Consider the following 22,440-nt stretch of genomic DNA (forward strand, 5'->3'; position numbering starts at 1 on the left):
AAAATGGCTTATTCTGAGGACAATCCCTATAAAATAATTGTTAGTTCTTTTTTAAATCTCATAGAAATTAATTGATCAAAAGGTGTGGTAAGCCTCATAATAAGTTGTTTTTGCAGTTAAAAATAATATTAAGAATAATAAGTGATAACATAAGTAGTAGTGTTATTATTATTATTATTATTATTATTATTATTATTATTAATAATAACAGTAATTGTTGTTGTAATAATAATAATAACAATAGTAGTAGTAGTAGTTGTTGTTTGTTGTTATTAATTATTATTTGTTGTTAATTATTATTTATTATTATTCCTGATTATATTCATAATGATTATTAAAATAATTATTACACCTGAATATATAGAGCACCTTTCAAGTGAGCCAATGTGTTTTATAAACAAGTAAAAAGTAAAATGTATGTATTCCAAAAGGAAAAATGATACATGGAAAACTGCTGGAGGTTTGAAAATGTTCCTGTCAAAGGGCTGTGTTCAAACATGTCATGTAAACTCTATGTTTGTGTTTTCACTGTTTGGGTGTTTCTGACATGGGTCGAGGGAACCCTCATGCTCTCATAGCTACAATCTTATTAACATCCAGCCCTATGCTTTACCAAGCAACGGTGCCGACTCCTGGATCACTGAGTTTCCACAACGTGCCTGTAGGGGTGACCCCTGTAGGGGGTATAGAGGGGGGACACAGGAAACAGACCCCCAACCCTCACTGACACGCCACATTCTCTTTAATATGACATCTCATGGGCGCGCCATTGGAGCAGAACAGGAGAACCTTTATGTGACAGATAAAACTCATGCTGCTCTCAGACAGTGGTTAATACCATTTATGGGCCTCTTTTTCTTGTCTAAATTTAATCAGACCTTTCATCATGGAAGTTACAGGGAGTAATGTAAAGCTTATTGCTGTCATATCCACTCATAAAAACAGTGCAGCATTCAAATGTCAAATGAATGCCATTTATGTAATTGTGATTTGAAGACATCACCTAAAAAAAATTAAATCATTTATTCATCATGTTCCAAACTTGTATGACTTTCTTTCATCTGTGAAAAACAAGAGGGCAGAATGTTAGGGACTGACAGCCTCAGTCAACATTCACTTCATCATATGGATAAAAGATGCATTGAAAGTGAATGGTGACTGAGACTCACTGCCTTAATGTGTTCCATGAAAGAAAGAAAATCATTCGGGTTTGGAACAACAGGGGTAAGTGAATGATGATAGAATTTTCATCTTTGGTGAACTTTCCCTTTAAAATGTTTAAATGTAAATTGATATAGATTTGGAAAACTCTTATATATACACCGATCAACATTAAAACCACATGCCTAATATTGCGTAGGTCACCCTCATGGTGCCAAAACAGCACCAACCCTTGACCTCTCTCATCAACAAGGTGTTTCCATCTGCAGAACTGCCCCTCACTAGATGATTTTTGTTTTTAGCACCATTTGGAGTAAATTCTAGAGACTGTTGTGTGTGAAAAACCCAGGAGATCAGCAGTTACAGAAATACTCAAACCAGCCCGTCTGGCACCAACAATCATCCATGAGATTATCTAATCAGTCAATTGTGTGGCAGCAGTGCAGTGCAAAAAATCATGCAGAAACAGGTCAGGAGCTTCAATTAATATTCACATCAACCATCAGAATGGGAAAAAATTTGATCTCAGTGATTTGGACCATGGCATGATTGTTGGTGCCAGATGGGCTGGTTTGAGTATTTCTGTAACTGCTGATCTCCTGGGATTTTCACACGCAACAGTCTCTAGAATTTACTCAGAATGGTGCCAAAAACAAAAAACATCCAGTGAGTGGCAGTTCTATGGACGGAAATGCCTTTTTGAAGAGAGAGGTGAACAGAGAATGGCCAGACTGGTTCGAACTGACAAAGTCTACAGTAACTCAGATAACTGCTTTGTACAATTACAGTGAGAAGAATAGCATCTCAGAATGCTATTCTGAGATGCAGGTTGGTGCTATTTTGGCGGCATGAGGGGGACCTACACAATATTAGGCAGGTAGTTTTAATATTGTGGTTGATGTGTATGTAACAACAAACAGCTCAAATAGCTTGAGCTAGAAACAAAAATAAGATTCATTGCATCATTGTTAATTACCCATCCACTGCCCATCCAATTTGCAAATCTGCTTGTGTGCTTACGTTTTCCTTTGAATCAAGATGTTTTTGTATGAATTAGCACTTAGAATGTGTAAAAAAGTAGTGGAAGACATGAAATAAATCTGTTATCAGCTTTATCATTGCTCATCACAATCTGTTAAATCATCTAAATCTGATAGTAAAGGTATTGTAATAGCTTAATCTTAAATTGGTTTACTAATGTTTAATCAAAATGCATGGCAAAGCATAAGTGACCAGACTTAGAATGCGCTTGCCTGTGGTTGTTGGCTGGACAGGCTCTCTAAGTTTGGAGGGGGTTGATTTGTGGTCATAGCATGCTCAGTGATGTACTGCTCTTCCTGGGAGAGCTGGGTCGAAATGTGCTTGGGGGGGGGGTGTTGTAGAGGTAGAGAAAGGCTTCCCTGGTCACCCGAGGAAACCCCCCATTCATCTCTAAGATGGGAGTAAAGAATGTGTTTGCCATGCCAAAATGGAAAGTTTTAAGAGATTTCACTCAAGGACATTTAGTGAAGTGGAATAACAGTGTAATGGCTCAACAGAGCAGCTCCTCTTGAACTGAAAACAGAGCCTGTTTTCTGTAGTGTGAGTATGTCCAAATAGAGAAAGAACATTTTGAGAGGGTTCCAGGTGAAAGGACTCACCTTGACAGAAAAACAGCCTTGAAAACACTGCACACTGTGTCACCTCCAGAATCGGGTATAGTGGATGTGTTCCACTAACCTTAGAATCTTTATGTAACTTAATCCCCCTAAGATGCATATCATGGTTAGAAATTGTAAAAGCTACATGGTAAGAAATACTTATTTTGTCAATAACAAAATATTTTTAATGATAATTGTTGTTGTGTTGATTTTAATTGGATGACATACATTTTATTCAATATTTTGAAATCACTGTTAGTGAAGTATAAGTTTAGGTCGAGCAGTGCAATTGAATTGAATTGGAAACATGGAAACTAAAAATATCTAACTATGGAATGCTAAAAATAACAAATATTAAAAATAGCAAACTAAATCTTAGTCAAGTCATATTTATCCAACATATCCTACCTCTTCTGCCATACATTCCCTTGCATCTGTATAGAACAGATTTGTATTTGTACATATATATATATATATATATATATATATATATATATATATATATATATATATATACATTTTTTTTTGTCTTATTGTGTATTTCTATATATACTTATATTTTCCATTCACTTTTTATTTTTATTCTATTTTTTTATTATTATCTCTGTCTTGTTCTTGTATTGTTTGTGCACTGGAAGCTTCTGTCACCAAGACAAATTCCTTGTATATGTAAGCATACTTGGCAATAAAGCTCATTCTGATTCTGATTCTAAATATTAAGAACCTTTTTTTAAATAATCAAAGACACCTTGGTTTGGGAACTCCCGGAGTGTCAGATGATAGGACCACATCCTGTGATAAATATAGCAAAAATATAAGGTGCAAAATGTGTTATACGGTTAATTTAGTGTTGGGAAAAGTCCTTTAGTTTTATATATGTAAGAATAAATAACTCAGATAGCTTGAGTTAAAAAAAAAAAAAATTGCATCACTGTAAATTGCCGACCATCTAAAAGTTTGCAAATCTGCTTGTTCGCATTTTATCAGATGTTTTTGCATGAATTGGTGCTCAGAATATTTGGAAAACCATTGCAAGAAATAAAATCGGTTTATTATCAATTGTTTTGTGCTTATCACTGCCTTCCATAATCAGTTCATCTAAATTTGGCCAGTGCAAGAGCTCTAGATACTTTCAATGCTTTAAAACAAATCTCGTCTATGGATGAAATTATGCATTTATTTTAAGGTTTTATATACTATAGTGAATCTGATTGTATGTTTATACACAAATATTTCGCTTAAAGTGCTGTAGTGTGCTGTGCAAACCATTATATCAGCACTGACTGCCTCAGGAGTGGCCGGCAAATGTATGTAAATTCATGTAAAAGACCTGTTTGTTTATTCTCCCGCATATTGTATTCTGGGTTTTGCTGTAGGAAAATGAACCCCACCTGCCAAATCTTATATAAGTAATTACATAAGTAATAATTATTCATATTCCTTCGGGCATATTCCTGTATTTGTTGCATGTTTTGGGTAGTTGACAAATAACATGGACATTGATTTTTTTTTCACAGCAAGATTTTAGGTTAGAATTTATTTATATGTATATGTTATATTATACATAATGAACAGTGATGTTATAACTAGTTACCATTTCTTTTAAGTTTTAACTATTTTAATCACATTTTAGCTTTTCACTTAAATAGTCTTGCGGTGTGATAAATGAATTTTTTAAATTATAAATATTCCACGAGTCTCCATTGAGTCTCAAATAGTGTGAGCCATAAAAACTGCATGCATAAAATTATAAAAGAATTATAAAAAGTTGTTTAAAATACACTACTTAACATGTTAACTACATTTTTGCCATTATATACAAAGGCCCCCAAAAGTATTTGGACAATTAAGTCACATTCATGAAAAATATATGAAACTTTTGAAAATTTGAAACAAAATATCAAACCAAAACCAAGTTTGTAATTATAAAGCACTTGTGGTTACTCTGCTAGGGTACATATGTGAATGTTAGCGGAAATTATGTAATTACATGTATACATTGACTACAGGTGGCCTATGGACCAGTTGGTTTAAAATAATTGTAAAAAAAATTTTTTTTAAATGGCTTGGACCATTATAATGCAATGATATTCATAGATTTTAAGTGTTGCTTAAGTGTCCAAATACTTTGTAGGGCCACTGTATTTGTTGCCATTTATAGCCAGGCAATTGTTATTTACTGTAGCACTGAAATCTAAATGGGACTTACCTTGCCCACTCTTTGTCATTTAACAGCATAAATCATGGAAGAAGATCAAGAACATGGTGCAATGGTCACCATTTCTGATGTCCTTCAAGAAGAAGTACCCTTGGATCCAGCTGGCTGGCCATGCAGGTAGGCCTCAAAAGGGAGGTGTAGATATTACATAACCTCAGCAAATACACTCTTAAAACAGTGAATCTTAGGTCAGAAACATACTTTACTAAATTACATAGACACAAAAACTTGGCCAAAGCATTGCATGCACAAAGTCCTATTGTAAATACTTAATGCACATTCTTGCATAACAGTGGCAGTAACAAACCTGAGTACTAAGGGGGCAGATGCTTATCTTTAAATACCTTCACATTTTCATGCCTTTAACTGAAAGTTTTATTATTCAGTTAGCTAGCTATAACAACATTCAACAACATTCTCTTTGATCTGTGAAAGTAGCTGACCCGAAAGAGAAATCTTACTGTAGAAGAACACAATTTATGTAACTTTCACAACTTCTGCCTGCTATAGCACTCCTTGTGGCAACTCTTAGAATCCAAAACATACTTCTGTAGCATAATTAATTGCACTCTGCACATTCCGTTTTTTCAACGACCTGTAAAAATGAGCTTGCATAGCTAGAAGTGTTTGCATTCATGTACAGTATGTTTTGTGCCCTATGGTACACCGATCAGCCACAACATTAAAACCACCTGCCTAATATTGTGTAGGTCCCCCTTGTGCTGCCAAAACAGCACCAACCTGCATCTCAGAATAGTATTCTGACATGCTATTCTTCTCACCACAATTGTACAGAGCGGTTATATGAGTTACCGTAGACTTTGCCAGTTCGAACCAATCTGGCCATTCTCTGTTGACCTCTCTCATCAACAAGGCATCAATGCTGTAAATGTGCTAATTCTAGCAACTTAGCACTCTGCAGCTCTCGATTTGTTACCCACTGAAGCTAAGCGGGGTTGAGCCTGGGCAGTACCTGGATAGGAATCCTCCTGGGCAAAGCAAAGTCCTTATTAATGCTGCTCATATTCTGCTCACTTCAGGAAACTTTAAGGCAGGGGCGAATGGTCGTATCCTGAAGAAACACTGCGAGTGTGAGCAGCAATGTCTCGATAGGCTAATGAGAGATGTGCTGAAGCCTTACGTTCCTGCATACCATGGAGATGTAGAGAAGGATGGAGAGAAGTACAATCAGATGGAGGACTTGCTGGCGGATTTTGACTTGCCCTGTGTCATGGACTGCAAGATGGGTGTCAGGTCAGTTGCACAGAGATGAGGAGGGAATGGTAACTTTTTTGCTGCTACATGGCTTGACCTGGTTTTGCACTTAACAAAAATGTAGACATTAGCCTTTTGGTGATGTTGTATTTCCTTCAGCTGCTAATATTTATTTAGGTAATGTATTATGGGTGAACTATGCCTAGTGGCCAACCTAGACTGATTAATAATTGTATATTCATCAAAACTTTTTGAAAGAATTTAAATGGACAACAGACCTAAGGAATCAGTGAGCTTTTACTGTGAGGAGCAATCCAGCTGGACCATTTCAGAAAAGACCTCTTCTGTTCAATAAGAAAAATAAAGGGAAAGAGAGAGACAGAGAGAGAGTAGAGAAATATATAATTCACTAATGAGTATGAAGTAAACCAGATTAGTCCTCTTTGCTAAGATTGAATCTTATTATTATCTTGGACTTGTGCAATTGTGTGTCCACTTATGAAACTGCTAGCTGTTCTTTAAAATAAATAGTTCCATCCACTGACCCATTTACAGATGTTAAACATTCCAAGCACCATAGAACTTCTATAAAGATGGAAACTGTGCAGAAGAGCAGCTCTTTGTCCTCTAATTGGGTAAAAGATAGCTGTGCTTGTTTGCGACTGGTGCAGGGAGACCTTGAAACCCACTGGCCAGCACTCTTCACTTTTCCCACTCTCACGGCTTGTCTTTCTCATCTCCGTTGTTCCTGGAACACTATGTTTGCTGTTGCAAGCCTGACCGCAACACAGCAGCGGACATGGACAAATATAGAGATAACCAGATGTTCTGGATATTAACAGAATTTATGCTGGCCTGTCCAATCCAAACAATGCTATGCTTTAAGATTCATGCACATTCGGTACACTTAGCAGTTTCTGTGTTACTATTTATAAAGAAAAGTCAAACTGATCTGCTAAAAAGACCAGCTTAAACCAATATAAATTACATGCTTGTCCAGGCTGGTTTATGCTGGTCTGGTGCTGGTTTAGGTCATGCCGTTAACAGGCAAAACCTCCGGGAAACCAGCATCCATCCTGGTCAAATAGAACACCTAGATAAAAAAAAAAAACATCCAAACATATGCTGGTCAGCCAGCAAACCAGCATCCCTTGCTGGGGACCAGCACACATGCATCCCATGCTGGTCAACCATCATCCAGAACACAATATTTGCTGGTCAGCCTGCACAATAGTATCCCATGCTGGTCAGTCATCATCCAAAACAATATTTGCTGGTAAAACAGTACACTAGAATGCCATGCTGGTCAACCAGCATCCAAAACACAATATTTGCTGGTCAACCAACACACCAGCATCCCATGCTGGTCAACCAGTATCCAAAACAATATTTGCTGGTAAAACAGTACACTAGAATGCCATGCTGGCCAACCAGCATCCAAAACACAATATTGGCTGGTCAACCAGTACACCATGCTTACCAACCAGCATCCAAAACACAATATTTGCTGGTCAACCAACACACCAGCAGCCCATGCTGGTCAACCAGCATCCAAAACAAAATATTGGTTGGTCAACCAGCACACCAGCATCCCATGCTGGTCAACCAGCATCCAAAACACAACATATGCAGGTCAACTTGCACACCAGCATCCCATGCTGGTCAACAAGTAAACCAGCATCCAAAACACAAAGTTTGCTGGTCCACCAGCATACCGTGCTGGGGACTAGCAAACCAGCACACCAGCATTCCATGCTGGGGTCCAGTGCACAAAACACATTCTGACCAGCAATGTTTGACTCCTTACCAGGGTGGTCCAGGCTGGTTTAAAAGGAGAGAAAATATTTACTATTAGAAGTTTTAGTTTAATAGGAACTCCTTAGGTTAACAACTCTTCTGAATTATCCCTCTGTCTAAGATCTTGTTTTTAAGAGAACTGAATTTTTGTATGCTCTACGAACTTCAAGAGAAAATGAATGATGTTGCAACACATGCAACAAGTTAAGTAAATGACACTAAAACTAAGCCAGTGGGTAATTTTTTCTCTCCTCTTGCAGGACGTATCTGGAGGAGGAATTGACGAAAGCCAGAAAGAAGCCTAGCTTAAGAGCCGACATGTACCAGAAGATGATCGAGGTGGATCCTGATGCTCCCACGGCTGAAGAGCAGGAACAGAAAGCAGTCACAAAGCCACGCTATATGCAGTGGAGAGAAACCATCAGCTCCACCTCTACACTGGGCTTCCGGATTGAGGGCATCAAGGTGAGACATTCAACGATATGATGGAACTTTGTCACTTCCCCTTGGTATGAAACCAACAGATGATTGCGCAGACAATTGAGATGAAATTGCAAAAAATCTTCAACATCCTCATTTGAATAATACAGTTGAAGTCAGAAGTTTACATGCACTTTGGTTGAAGTCATTAAAACTCATTTTTTGTTATTACATTTTTTTTATTGATTCCAGTCATAAAACATACAAACACAAAATAGAACCCTCCAAAAAAGCCAAATAACCCCCCACTTCCTGACAAACAAATCCCATTTTCCCAGCCTTCTAAAAATCACCTCCTCAAATGCCGCCACCCCGCCCATCTCCCCGCACCACTCCCTAAACGAGGGTGCCCCAGATGACTTCCATCCCCTGAGGATGATTCATCTTCCAATCATGACTCCGGCTAGGACCCAACTTTTTAAATATCTATCCCCAATGTTAATACCCATCCCATCACCCTGGATACAGAGTCTGGGGCAAAATGAAAATTGAGTGTCCAATAGCTCACACATAAAGCTCTGAATCCTCAACCAAAATTCTTGGATTTTAACACATCCCGAAAAAATATGTGTTGTGTCCCCATCTTCTGATTCTGACAGGTGGGTGTGTCTTTAAGACCCAGCCTATACAATCTAGAGGGGGTCCAATAGAATCGATGCAAAATCTTAAATTGCATCAGATGGCCCCTTGCATCTCTAGATGTAGACTTGATGCTTTTTAGAATCCAAGCCCACACTCCCTCTCCAATACCAAATTTAAATGTTTCTCCCATAATCTCTTGAGAAAAGATGAAGCTTCGTCCCCCAGACTCTGAATTAGCAGGGAGTAATACACCGATTCCTCATGACCTTTTCCAAAAGCAGTAATCACCACTTCCAGAGTATCTGCCACTTTAGGGGGGTGTATACTACTCCCAAAAATAGTACAGAACTGGTGGCACAGCTGTAAATACCTAAAGAACTGAGATCTAGGAATCTTAAAATGTTGAACCAAATTTTCAAAAGATCTCAACACTCCACTCTCATATAGGTCAATGAGTGTAGTAACCCCCCTCACAATCCACTCTGACCAACAGAAAGGGGAATTATTAATACGTAATTTTGGGTTCAGCAATATAGATAACGGGGTGTGACTTGACTTCTCCGGTTAGTTTAATAGAAAGGCTTTGCAATGGCGAAATAGGGGCAAGGATTTCCTGTTCAATACAAAACCAGGGAGGGGCTCTCTCAGGTGGAAGCGACCAATGAGCCAAATGTCTGAGACCGAATGCATAATAATAAAACAAAATCTTGGGTAGGTCTAGCCCACATTTGTCAATCAGCCTATGTAATTAGTTTAAATGTAATCTGGGACGTTTACCATTCCAAATAAAGGTCTTCGCTATGCTATCAAATTGCTTGAAATAAGAGAGGGGGAGATCTACATGGAGAGATTGTAGCAGGTAGTTGAATTTTGGAATACAATTCATTTTAATAACATTAACCTTCCCAATCATAGATAAATGTAATGAAGCCCACCTATTCACATCACTCGACAGCGCCAACCGGCGTCCATCCCTCTAAACTCAAACAGTCCATGTACGCCTACGAGAGCCCCTGCGACAACTTTGTCATCGGATTGCTCGAGTCCAGTGCTTCTGTACAGATTTTGAATTACACAACAGAAAATAATCTATAAAAAAACTCCAGCCAACGGGCGGGATAAAGACAAAGATGTGTAGATTCATCCACACAAGTGTTCCGAAGGTGTGTTCTTCTACAAAACAAACTCCAGCCGCTAGGTGGAACCAGCACAAAAAGAAACGAAAAAGGCACCCAGCTTCCTCGGACAGTCAAGTGTATAGTCAGTGAGTCAGGCCCACTAGGCAGCAACATCAAAATCACCAAATGGCGTACTCACTCCATTGTCTTTATGAAGGACAATGCTTGATGTGGGCATGTAAATTCTCTATGGCCATCCTTAGTATATATTCTCAGTTTGGCTGGAAACATCAGAGCAAAAGAGACCCTCCACTGATGAAAGAGATTCTTGCATTCCCTGAATCATTCACATTTCTCTCTTGTCGAATTTGCAAAGTCTGGGAACAAGAAAATGCTGTGGTTCTTCCAAGAAAGCTTTCCTTTACTCGTCGCCTCATGTTACATGAAATCTTTATTGGATGATCTCAGAAATTTGGCCAGAATTGATTGGGGTCTGTCTCCCTCCGTGGATCTCCGAGCTGGGACTCTGTGAGCTCACTTGATTTCCAGCTTATGGCCTATGTTGAGCAGACTCGGGAAGAGCTCATCTAGGAATTTTACCATATCTTGGCCTTCCTAATGCTCAGGAATTCCAACAATTCAGGCACTGTTTCACCGATTACGATTCTCCAAATTCTCCAGTTTTTCCCAAACGAGTTGCAAGTTTGTCTTGGTCGTTAGCGGATTAGCAGCTAATTCCCTCTCCGATGACTCCAGATAATCGATCCGTTTCTCGACGTCACACATTCTTGTAACCAACTCAGTGAATTTCGTCTCCATGGTGGTGATCGATGTATTACAGCAAGATCCTCTAAGTCGGCAACGACCTTCGCCAGCATTGCCGACATGCTCGACAGCTGACGCTGAATCTCTCCCGCCACACCATCCAAATTGAGTCCCTGGTCTGCGGCCCTGTCTGTGGTATCAGCTTGAGCACGTAAGTGTCTTTTAATGTCTCCAGAGCCCAAGGATTTTGAATTCTTTGACATATTGTCTTCATAGAACAGTTAAGAATCAGGGTGTATCGAACCTCACCAGTTTGTGACACAAACAGTAATAAAACTAGCAAAGTTCGCAGAGCTCGCCGTTCACACATCCAACCCTCGCATGGTGCCACACGACTCCTATTAAAACTCATTTTTAACCACTCCACAGATTTAATATTAGCAAACTATAGTTTTGGCAAGTCATTTAGGACATCTACTTTGTGCATGACACAAGTAATTTTTCCAACAATTGTTTACAGACGGATTTTAATTGACTATATCACAATTCCAGTGGGTCAGAAGTTTACATACACTAAGATAACTGTGCCTTTAAGCAGCTTGGAAAATTCCAGAAATGTATGTCAAGACTTTAGCCAATTAGCTTCTGATAGGAGGTGTACTGAATTGGAGGAGTACTTATGGATGTATTTTAAGGCCTACCTTCAAACTCAATGCCTCTTTGCTTGACATCATAAGAAAATCAAAAGAAATCAGCCAAGACCTCAGAAAAAAAAATTGTGGACCTCCACAAGTCTGGTTCATCTTTGGGAGCAATTTCCAAATGCCTGAATGTACCACGTTCATCTGTACAAACAACTGTACGCAAGTATAAACACCATGGGACCATGCAGCCATCATACCGCTCAGGAAGGAGATGAATTCTGTCTCCTAGAGATGAATGTAGTTTGGTGCTAAAAGTGCAAATCAATCCCAGAACAACAGCAAAGGATCTTGTGAAGATGCTGGAGAAACAGGTAGACAAGTATCTATATCCATAGCAAAAGGAGTCCTATATCGACATAACCTGAAAGGCTGCTCAGCAAGGAAGAAGCCACTGCTCCAAAACCACCATAAAAAAAGTGCATATGGGGACCTTTGGTCTAATGAAACGTCATGGTTACTTGCGTAACCTCCGTTCCCTGATGGAGGGAATGAGACGTTGTGTCGATGTAGTGACACTAGGGGTCACACTTGGGAGCTCGAGACACCTCTGGTCTTTTATAAAAGGCCAATGAAAATTGGCGAGTGGTATTTGCATGCCACTCCCCCGGACATACGGATATAAAAGGAGCTGGTATGCAACCACTCATTCAAGTTTTATGCTGAGGAGCCGAGACAAGGTTCCGCCATTTCAGCAGGTAGTTCAGCATTGTGGCAGGAGGGACACAATGTCTCATTTCCTCCATCAGGGAACGGAGGTTACACAAGTAACCATGACTGTCATGTAGTGACACTAGGGGTCCCTATACAAAACGCCGCAACTGGCTGAACTGTGTTACGTGAACTGGCGTGTGTGATGGGCAGACAATTGTGTGCCTCATAGCCAGCGCACCAGACTGACACGTAACCTCCCCCAACATAGTTATGAGTGTCAAACGGCCCTTTGGGGACAAGTCGACTACCCAAAAGATAGGGACAGGCTAGCCCAGTCGTGGCCTCTTTTCCCCTTCTTTTTTTCACTCCCTAAAAAAAAGGGGGATTATCTGACTGGGCCAACCAGGTCTAGTCGGGGGGTGTCTCTCCCATGGGGAGGACACCGCGGAGACCACACCTCGCCCAGAGAGAGGGGGGGATATTTAAGTGGAAAGTATGTCACATGGTCTTGCCGATCATGTGGAGATGTCTCATGGTAGGTCCTACCCAACGGGGGAGGAGTTACTACAAACATGGAGACTGTGGCAGAGGGGCCTTTGCCCAAGGAAGACACAGTTTGCCAACAGGGAAATGAATTAGCGGAAGATATACATCGCATGGGGTTGCCTACAGGGAACCGCCACATGTGGAGCACCTACCCCAGAACAGGGCTTTTAGTTAGCACATGTACTGGGCTGGCAGCGAGTCTCTCCAAAAACTTGACTGCAACAGGGCTTGGAGGAAGTCAACCAGGGAACATAGTTTGTGAACACTACTGGGAGTTAATGGCGCACGTCTTCAGCTCAGAGGAGGTGAAAGGCGCTATGTGCAAGCGATACACCTGGCTGGCTATCCCGGGCATATCCACTTGTATTGTGTGCCACTACCCGGGATGAAACCGGTTCCACCCGGAGGTTGTAGAACCTCACAAAGGTGTTGGGTGTTGCCCAGCCTGCTGCTTTGTAAATATCTGTTTGAGAGGCACCCCTGGCCAGGGCCCAGGTGGACGCTACACCCCTGGTAGAATGGGCTTGTAGCCCTACCGGGGGCAGCACGTCCTGGGCGTGATATGCCATAGCTATGGTGTCAATGAGCCAGTGGGCGATCCTCTGCTTGGAGACAGCACTTCCTTTCCGCTGTGCACCAAAGCAGACAAAGAGCTGCACAGAGATCCTAAAGCTCTGCGTGCAGTCCAAATAGATGCGTAAAGCGCGCACCGGACACAGCAACGACAGGGCTGGGTCTGCCTCCTCCTGGGGCAGCGCTCGCAGGTTCACCACCTGGTCCCTAAAAGGTGTCGTGGGAACCTTGGGCACATAGCCCGGTCGGGGTCTCAAGATCACGTGAAAGTAGCCCGGAGCGCAGTCAGGAGGGCAGTCTTCAAGGAGAGCGCCTTAAGCTCAGCTGACTGCAAAGGCTCAAAGGGGGCTCTCTGTAGACCCTGAAGAACTACAGAGAGGTCCCATGAGGGAACGAGGCGCAGTCTGGAGGGGTTCATCCTCCTGGCACCTCTCAGGAACCTGATGATCAGGTCGTGCTTTCCTAAGGACTTACCGTCCACTGGGCTGTAAAACCACGTCTTCATCTCGGCTGGAGGGACAATCTCGTCAGACGTAACAGCAGGTGGGGCCTTGCGGTGGGGCGGAGCCTGAGGTGCCACACCATGTCATGGCCGTGCTGAGTTCAGGGACATCAAAGTACTTACCTGGCTCCTTGTGACCACCCCCGGAACAGCCTGGGATGGGGGAGGAAGAGGCCTGTCCTCGTGACCTGTGGAGACTGTCACATCGGGGGCGGATTTGTGCCAAAGCTGGGCGCTCAGGGGCGGGGAGACCGCCGCTGGAGCGCCAAACCTGCCAAATAGAGTGGTGGATGGTGGTCGTGATGACGGCCGTGCACATCAGATATGTGACCCAGGGAACAAGGAAACCGCTCTTGCTGAACTCTTGGGTACTGCAGCCACTTGGGCATGCAGCACAATTAAATGCAAAGGTAACAAAAGATTCTCCTCCCAGCCCTCGACTGGGGGATGGAGTGGTCTGCTTACCAGCTCCAGAGCAGCGGGTTTCGTCGTCCCTGGGTCACCCATCTCAGGGGTGCTTCGAAGCCTTTCGTGGGTTTTTGGCAGCTGCGAGACGGGTGGCGTCTGCTTCCTGTGGTGGGCTCCACAACGGGCCGCAGGGGCGGGCTGCAGCGGAGCCGGTGCAGTCACCACAGGGGGACGCCCTTGGCGACGAGCAGACGGGGTGCGGGATCTTGAGCTGCGCTGGGGCAGGATGTGCCGGATAACCTCCGTCTGCTGCTTCACCGCTGAGAACTGCTGGGCAAAGTCCTCGATGTCGCCAGATTGGCCAACTTGGGAAATGGGGGCAGCAAGGAACCGTGCCTTGTCGGCCTCTCCCATCTTGACCAGGTTGAGCCAAAGGTGGCACTCCTGGATCACCAAGGTGGACATCGCCCACCCGTGAGACCGTGCCGTGACCTTCGTCGCCCAGAGAGTGAGGTCGGTCACCGAGCGCAGCTCCTGCATCAATCCCGGCATGGAACTACCCTCGTGCAGTTCCTTTAGCACCTTGGCGGACTTGCAGGAGAGCCATGGCGTGCAGGGCGGAGGCGGCCTGTCCAGCGGCACTGTAGGCCTTGGCCGTCAGAGACGACGTAAACCTACAGGCCTTGGACGGGAGTTTTGGGCGCACGCGCCAGGTGGCGGCACTCTGCGGGCATAGGTGCACCGCGAGTGCCTTTATCCACCGGCGGATTGCCGAATAGCCCTTGGCTGCCCCACCATCGAGGGTAGTGAGGGCGGTAAAGCTGAAAGATCGGGACCGGGCAGTAAAAGGTGCCTCCCACGTGCCTTCCACGAGCCCAGGAACCAAACATCAAACCGTGAGGGTTCAGGGGAGAGCGGAGGGTTCCACTCTTGCCCGACGCTCGTGGCTGCCTGGGAAAACATGTCATCATCTCCGCGTAAGCCTGTGACTGGGCGATCGCACCCGAATGGAGGAGCCCAGCTGAGGCTTCCGTGTCTGACTGGACGAGCCCGCTCTCCGATGCTGCGCTCGAGAGCTCATCACTTTCGCTTTCGTGAGACGAGCCAGCGGACTCTTCCGGAAGCCCGATCGGGGCATACGAGCGTGCTGGGGAATGGGAGGTCCGTGAGGGGATATCCGACAGAGGTGGTCCCATTGGGGTCCCCAAATCGCCCCCAGTGCTAGCCGCGCTGGCCTCATACCCGTGGGTAGAAGGACCGAGGCGGGGAGTCTCTGGGGTGGCTTGTTTTCTTATGAAGGTAAGCCGTGACCGCATCGTTGCTATGGACATAATCTCGCAATGAGTACATGACCCATCCATGAATGCTGTCTCCGTGTGAGCAATGCCCAGACACGAAAGACAGTGATCGTGACCATCAGAAGGTGAGAGATAACGAGCGCAACCAGGAATAACACACAAAGGAAAGGCATCTTTAAAAAGACGCGTCTTTAAAAAGACGTTCCGTGTGTGCCGCTCTTTTAGAGATATATACTCTTTTAGTGAAATATACTCTTTTAGAGAAATATACACTTTTATTTCTGCCGAAGCGCCGAGGGGCATTCTCTGCAGTGCACCAGTGCAGAGGAGGGAGAAGCCGCTGAAATGCGCCGTCAGATCCAGCAGAGGTGAATGAACAGTCATGGGAATTCAGCTCAGTGAGAATGACCGTTCGGCTCCGAAGAGAAAATCTGAATGAGTGGTTGCATACCAGCTCCTTTTATACCCATATGTCCGGGGGAGTGGCATGCAAATACCACTCGCCAATTTTCATTGGCCTTTTATCAATGACCAGAGGTGTCTCGGGCTCCTAAGAGTGAACCCTAGTGTCACTACATTGACACAATGTCGAGTGAGTGACAGATAGGGAACACAAATTTAACTGTTTGGCCATAATGACCATCATTATGTTTGGAGGAAAAAGGGTGAGGCTTGCAAGCCGAAGAACACCATCCTAACCATGAAGCATTGGGGTGGCAGCATCATGTTGTGGGGGTTCTTTTCTGCAGGAGGGACTGGTGCACTTCACAAGATAGATGGCATCATGAGGAAGGAAAATGATGTGGATATATTGAAGCAGCATCTCAAGACATCAGCCAGGAAGTTAAAGCTTGGATGCAAATGGGTCTTCCAAATGGACAATGACCCCAAGCATACCTCCAAAGTTGTGGCAAAATGGCTTAAGGACACCAAAGTCAAAGTATTGGAGTGGCCATCACAAATCCCTGACCTCAATCTGATAGAAAATTTTGGGCAGAACTGAAAAGCATGTGCAAGCAAGGAGGCCTACAAACCTGACTCAGTTACACCAGTTCTGTCTGGAGGAATGGGCAAAATTCCAGTAACTTATTGTGAGAAGCTTGTGGAAGGCTACCCAAAACATTTGACCCAGTTTAAACAATTTAAAGGCAACCAAATACTAACAAAGTGTGTGTAAACTTCTGACTCACTGGGAATGTGATGAAAGAAATAAAAGCTGAAATAACTAATTCTCTCTACTATTATTCTGACATTTCACATTCTAAAAATAAAGTAGTGATCCTAACTGACCGAAGACAGGGAATGTTTTCAACGATCAAATGCCAGGAATTGTGAAAAACTGAGTTTAAATGTATTTAGACTTCTTTAGACTTAGGCTAAAGTGTATGTAAACTTCTGACTTCAACTGTATTTTGCCGTAATTTTAAATTAATTCCCCAACTTCATTGGCTATATTCACACAGTAGTTTGGAATTGACAAATTTATTTAATTTTTTCTCAAAATTCAGATGTCAGTCTTAAAAATGTAAGAGTGTCACTTCGGTTATAGGATGCGGTTGTCACATTTGTTCCTAACAGAACTCTTTCTGAACTTCTTGTTGTGTATTTAGCACTTTGGAAAAGGACTGACAACCGTATTCGGTTGCTGTGTGAAGTTAATCACTTTGTAATACCGTCACATCCAATTCAAAAGTAAAAATAAAGTTGTTTGCTATGAAATAGTTTTTGACTATGTAGCCTAAGTCATCTATGGGTCATGTTTTTCTGTCTTGTAAGTATTGATTTAATGATGTTCAGGGTTTGTCACATATTCTCTTAATTTTAAGTGAGCTACAAGTTACAGAAAGTGAAACTAGAAGTGCAGTGCTGTTTTTATCCAGCGAGTCATGGCAGCTCCGTACCTATTCATGTTTTAGATAATGGCCTTCAGACTTGAGGTGAGGGGGCAGGCATGGCTTTTCTCAAGAGGATGATTGCGACTGAATGTTTTTGTCATATACACAGGCTGTTTGTGGCAACTCCATTGAGCCCAACATCAGTCAGTGACAGGCCGTGGCTCTCACAACATGATTTCAGTCCTATAATTCCGGCCTTAACTACACCTGGCTTTAGTTACATAAATACATCTTCTTGGAAAATGTCAAAGAGACTTAATACAGCTCTAAAACATTTAACTAATTAAGTCAAACCAGACTATCTTGATTCCATTAAGAAAGGGAAGAGGTGATTAGAAAGCTTATGGTTGGTCTGTGTCATCATTTTCCAAAATAAATCTGTTAATGAGTGCTCTTCCTTGGAGCGTTGCAGACGTCCTGCATGAATAGTTAAAGGGATGTTCTCCTTTCGCACTTCCCGTTAGCAAAAAGGGGGGTTCTCCCCCTCTTTCTTTCCTTTCATGGATAGGGAATACCCTGGGCGGCTCTAAATTAAGTATTTTTTGAAGAACAGTGTGGCTGAGCTCAATTCCTTTTGTTGTTATGACAATTGTCTGAACATAGAGGCACATTATTTCGCCCACAGTCTAGAAATATAATGCTGCCGTACAGATTCAAGAATTAGTGGTGATTGTTAAGGCAGTTACTCTTACTCATACTAAGGAGGTTATCAAAATTTTGGCTTAAAAATTTGTCACCATTTGTGCTAAATATATGAATGATGTCTCAAATTGTGCTGCTTGTGAGAGCTGTGCTATGCCTTGTCAAAGCAATACAACTTTTTTGCCTGCTGGACTGTAAAACAGGCGAATAAATCCCATAGACTTGCACTGAAAAAGGGTAACCAAGCCATATCTAGGGTCGTACTATCAAGAGATTTGAAGATTGGCTCTTTTTACTTAGGCCATTAATTACCCACCTGACAACCACTCAAAATGCCCTAGCAACCACCCAGGACATCCTAGCGAGTTTTTCACAAGCAAGCACCACTTTCTATGACTTAGAAAAGGCTAAATATATTCATTTTTCAGCAAAAAAGATTTGCTTGACTGCAAAATAGGCATGATGGTCTTGACATGGCAAAACATTTACAGTATTTTGTGCCTCAAAAATATACAATATTGAGACAATATAGGCTTTAAAAAAATTTCAGATTTTTTCGGACCCTCACAATGAATTCCCTTCCCTTTCCCTCCTACAGAAAGAGGATGGAACGGTAAACAGGGACTTTAAAAAGACCAGGACCCGAGAACAAGTGACCCAGGCCTTCCAAGACTTCGTCAAAGGAAACCAGAACATCCTGGTAAGTTTGTGCTCATGTGTTTGTGTGCTTTTGGGCCTCCTGCCAGTTTTGAACTCTTGTGTGTGAGACGCAAAGGGAAGCAAGTGACAGGTGGAGAAAAACTCTCTTGTTTACCCCCCAAGATGGTTTGTGAAACTAAGGGTTTCCTTTGTGTGGTGCAGCCCTTCAGGGTTATAGATGTTTGAAACCCAGTGAAAGCTCACCTGCTACTGTATTTGTCGGGGAAAACCACTCTTCAAGTAGCACATACACTTAAAAAACTGGATTATGTACTCAGAAATACACACATGAAAATATACAGTGCTTTGCATAATGCGATGGTTGACACTAGACAATGCTTGTGTACTTTTTATAGTATATGTGAGTGCCATTAAAGTACCCTGAAAATTCTTACAGATTTAAATATGTTGTGACTATTAAAATAAAGTACATTGCATGGCAGGGATCCCTAGTTCATTTGGAACAGGGATGTTTCCTCAGTGTCAAGCCTTATAGATAAACGGTTCCAAAGAACTTTGTTCTTGACTTCTCATTCAGCATTTATTTAACACTGTGTTTGTCATTATTGTGTCCTGGAACTTGACGTGCATCCTGATTCACTCACATACTGAGTATAGATTTTACAAATTAACTGAGGTTTATTGCTACAGTGAATGTATAGTCGTTGATCCGTTATTTATACAGGTGCATCTCAATAAATTAGAATGTCGTGGAAAAGTTCATTTATTTCAGTAATTCAACTCAAATTGTGAAACTCGTGTATTAAATAAATTCAATGCACACAGACTGAAGTAGTTTAAGTCTTTGGTTCTTTTAATTGTGATGATTTTGGCTCACATTTAACAAAAACCCACCAATTCACTATCTCAAAAAATTAGAATATGTTGACATGCCAATCAGCTAATCAACTCAAAACACCTGCAAAGGTTTCCTGAGCCTTCAAAATGGTCTCTCAGTTTGGTTCACTAGGCTACACAATCATGGGGAAGACTGCTGATCTGACAGTTGTCCAGAAGACAATCATTGACACCCTTCACAAGGAGGGTAAGCCACAAACATTCATTGCCAAAGAAGCTGGCTGTTCACAGAGTGCTGTATCCAAGCATATTAACAGAAAGTTGAGTGGAAGGAAAAAGTGTGGAAGAAAAAGATGCACAACCAACCGAGAGAACCGCAGCCTTATGAGGATTGTCAAGCAAAATCGATTCAAGAATTTGGGTGAACTTCACAAGGAATGGACTGAGGCTGGGGTCAAGGCATCAAGAGCCACCACACACAGACATGTCAAGGAATTTGGCTACAGTTGTCGTATTCCTCTTGTTAAGCCACTCCTGAACCACAGACAACGTCAGAGGCGTCTTACCTGGGCTAAGGAGAAGAACTGGACTGTTGCCCAGTGGTCCAAAGTCCTCTTTTCAGATGAGAGCAAGTTTTGTATTTCATTTGGAAACCAAGGTCCTAGAGTCTGGAGGAAGGGTGGAGAAGCTCATAGCCCAAGTTGCTTGAAGTCCAGTGTTAAGTTTCCACAGTCTGTGATGAGTTGGGGTGCAATGTCATCTGCTGGTGTTGGTCCATTGTGTTTTTTGAAAACCAAAGTCACTGCACCCGTTTACCAAGAAATTTTGGAGCACTTCATGCTTCCTTCTGCTGACCAGCTTTTTAAAGATGCTGATTTCATTTTCCAGCAGGATTTGGCACCTGCCCACACTGCCAAAAGCACCAAAAGTTGGTTAAATGACCATGGTGTCGGTGTGCTTGACTGGCCAGCAAACTCACTAGACCTGAACCCCATAGAGAATCTATGGGGTATTGTCAAGAGGAAAATGAGAAACAAGAGACTAAAAAATGCAGATGAGCTGAAGGCCACTGTCAAAGAAACCTGGGCTTCCATACCACCTCAGCAGTGCCACAAACTGATCACCTCCATGCCACGCCGAATTGAGGCAGTAATTAAAGCAAAAGGAGCCCCTACCAAGTATTGAGTACATATACAGTAAATGAACATACTTTCCAAAAGGACAACAATTCACTAAAAATGTTTTTTTTTTATTGGTCTTATGATGTATTCTAATTTTTTGAGATAGTGAATTGGTGGGTTTTTGTTAAATGTGAGCCAAAATCATCACAATTAAAAAAACCAAAGACTTAAACTACTTCAGTCTGTGTGCATTGAATTTATTTAATACACGAGTTTCACAATTTGAGTTGAAGTACTGAAATAAATGAACTTTTCCATGACATTCTAATTTATTGAGATGCACCTGTATGCTTAATTAATGTTATTATTTTGTGTCATCAAGTCAAATGAAAAAAAAAACATTTTGCGAAAGGCAGGAAGTCAGATTATAGGACACTAAAGTGACAACCATTTGACTCATCCACAGGTGGCAATTAAAATGTTGGTTTATCTCTGTTTGATATCTACATTTCCACTTTAAAGGGATATTTCCTCTAAAAATATCTCTCATCATTTACTCACCCTCATGCCATCACAGATGTGTATGACTTTCTTTCTTCTGCTCAACACAAAGACTTTTAGAAGAATATTTCAGCTCTGTAGGTCAATGCGATTAAAGTGAATGGTGACCAAAATGTTGAAGCTCCAAAAGCACATAAAGGCAGCATAAAAGTAATCCATATGACTCCAGTGGTGAAATCTTCAGAAGCAATATAATTTGGGTGAGAAATAGATCAATATTTAAGTCCTTTTTTACTATCAGTCTCCACTCTCTTTTTCACATTCTTCTTTTGTTTTTTTGGCGACTCTCATTAGTCATTCATATTGCCACCTACTGGGCAAGGAGGAGATTTTATAGTAAAAAAGGACTTAAATATTGATCTGTTTTTCATCCACACCTATCATATCACTTCAGAAGATATCAGTTTAACCACTAGAGTTGTATGGAATATTTTATTCTGCCTTAACATGCATTTTGCAGTTGGTACCCTTTGACTTGCATTGTGAGGACCTACAGAGCAAACATATTCTTCTAAAAATATTTGTTTGTGTTCTGTAGAAGAAAGAAAGTCATAAATATCTGGGTTGGTATGATGGTAAGGAAATGATGAGAGAATTTTCATTTTTGGGTGAACTATTCCTTTAAGAAATCAGTGGTTGGCCAAGGACATAGAAATGATTTTACCATAGCTCTTCCATACATTATTTTTTATACAAACATAAACTATACATACAGTACAGTGCAAAAGTTGTAGGCAGTTGTAAAAAAAAAAAAGTAGAATGAGGATGTTTTCAAAAATAATCATTTTTATTTATTTATTAACTTTATACAGAGTGCAGTAAACATAAAATAGCCTTTCATCTTAACATAAATGTTTTTGTGAATGTTTACAAAACATATATAATTATAATTATTATGTTATATTTAATACAATCGATTCATTTTTTCTAGTTTCTTTCAAATTTGTGCACAGTGTTAAAAAGTCATTTTATTTATTACAAAAATATCTTCTGTCTTCAATAAATTCTTGTATAGTAGGTGTTTTGGGCTGTAAACCTTTCTTTGTAATAGTTATTTTAACATGCA

The 22,440-nt window shown here is 41.6% G+C and overlaps 1 protein-coding gene across 4 annotated transcripts in view; it reads left to right on the top strand.

Moving 5' to 3' along the window:
• The window catches only part of LOC127416210 (inositol-trisphosphate 3-kinase B-like), a 57,336-nt gene that overhangs the window by 29,852 nt on the left and 5,044 nt on the right, over positions 1–22,440 (top strand). For all 4 annotated transcript variants that reach the window (XM_051655429.1, XM_051655427.1, XM_051655430.1 and 1 more), the window contains 4 exons: positions 5,037–5,136; positions 6,060–6,273; positions 8,292–8,496; positions 18,794–18,895. In XM_051655429.1, the coding sequence (XP_051511389.1) occupies positions 5,037–5,136; positions 6,060–6,273; positions 8,292–8,496; positions 18,794–18,895 (621 nt within the window). The remainder of the gene's footprint in view (positions 1–5,036; positions 5,137–6,059; positions 6,274–8,291; positions 8,497–18,793; positions 18,896–22,440) is intronic.

Source organism: Myxocyprinus asiaticus, chromosome 25 (assembly GCF_019703515.2).
Source record: "Myxocyprinus asiaticus isolate MX2 ecotype Aquarium Trade chromosome 25, UBuf_Myxa_2, whole genome shotgun sequence".
In the NCBI taxonomy this organism is placed as follows: domain Eukaryota; kingdom Metazoa; phylum Chordata; class Actinopteri; order Cypriniformes; family Catostomidae; genus Myxocyprinus; species Myxocyprinus asiaticus.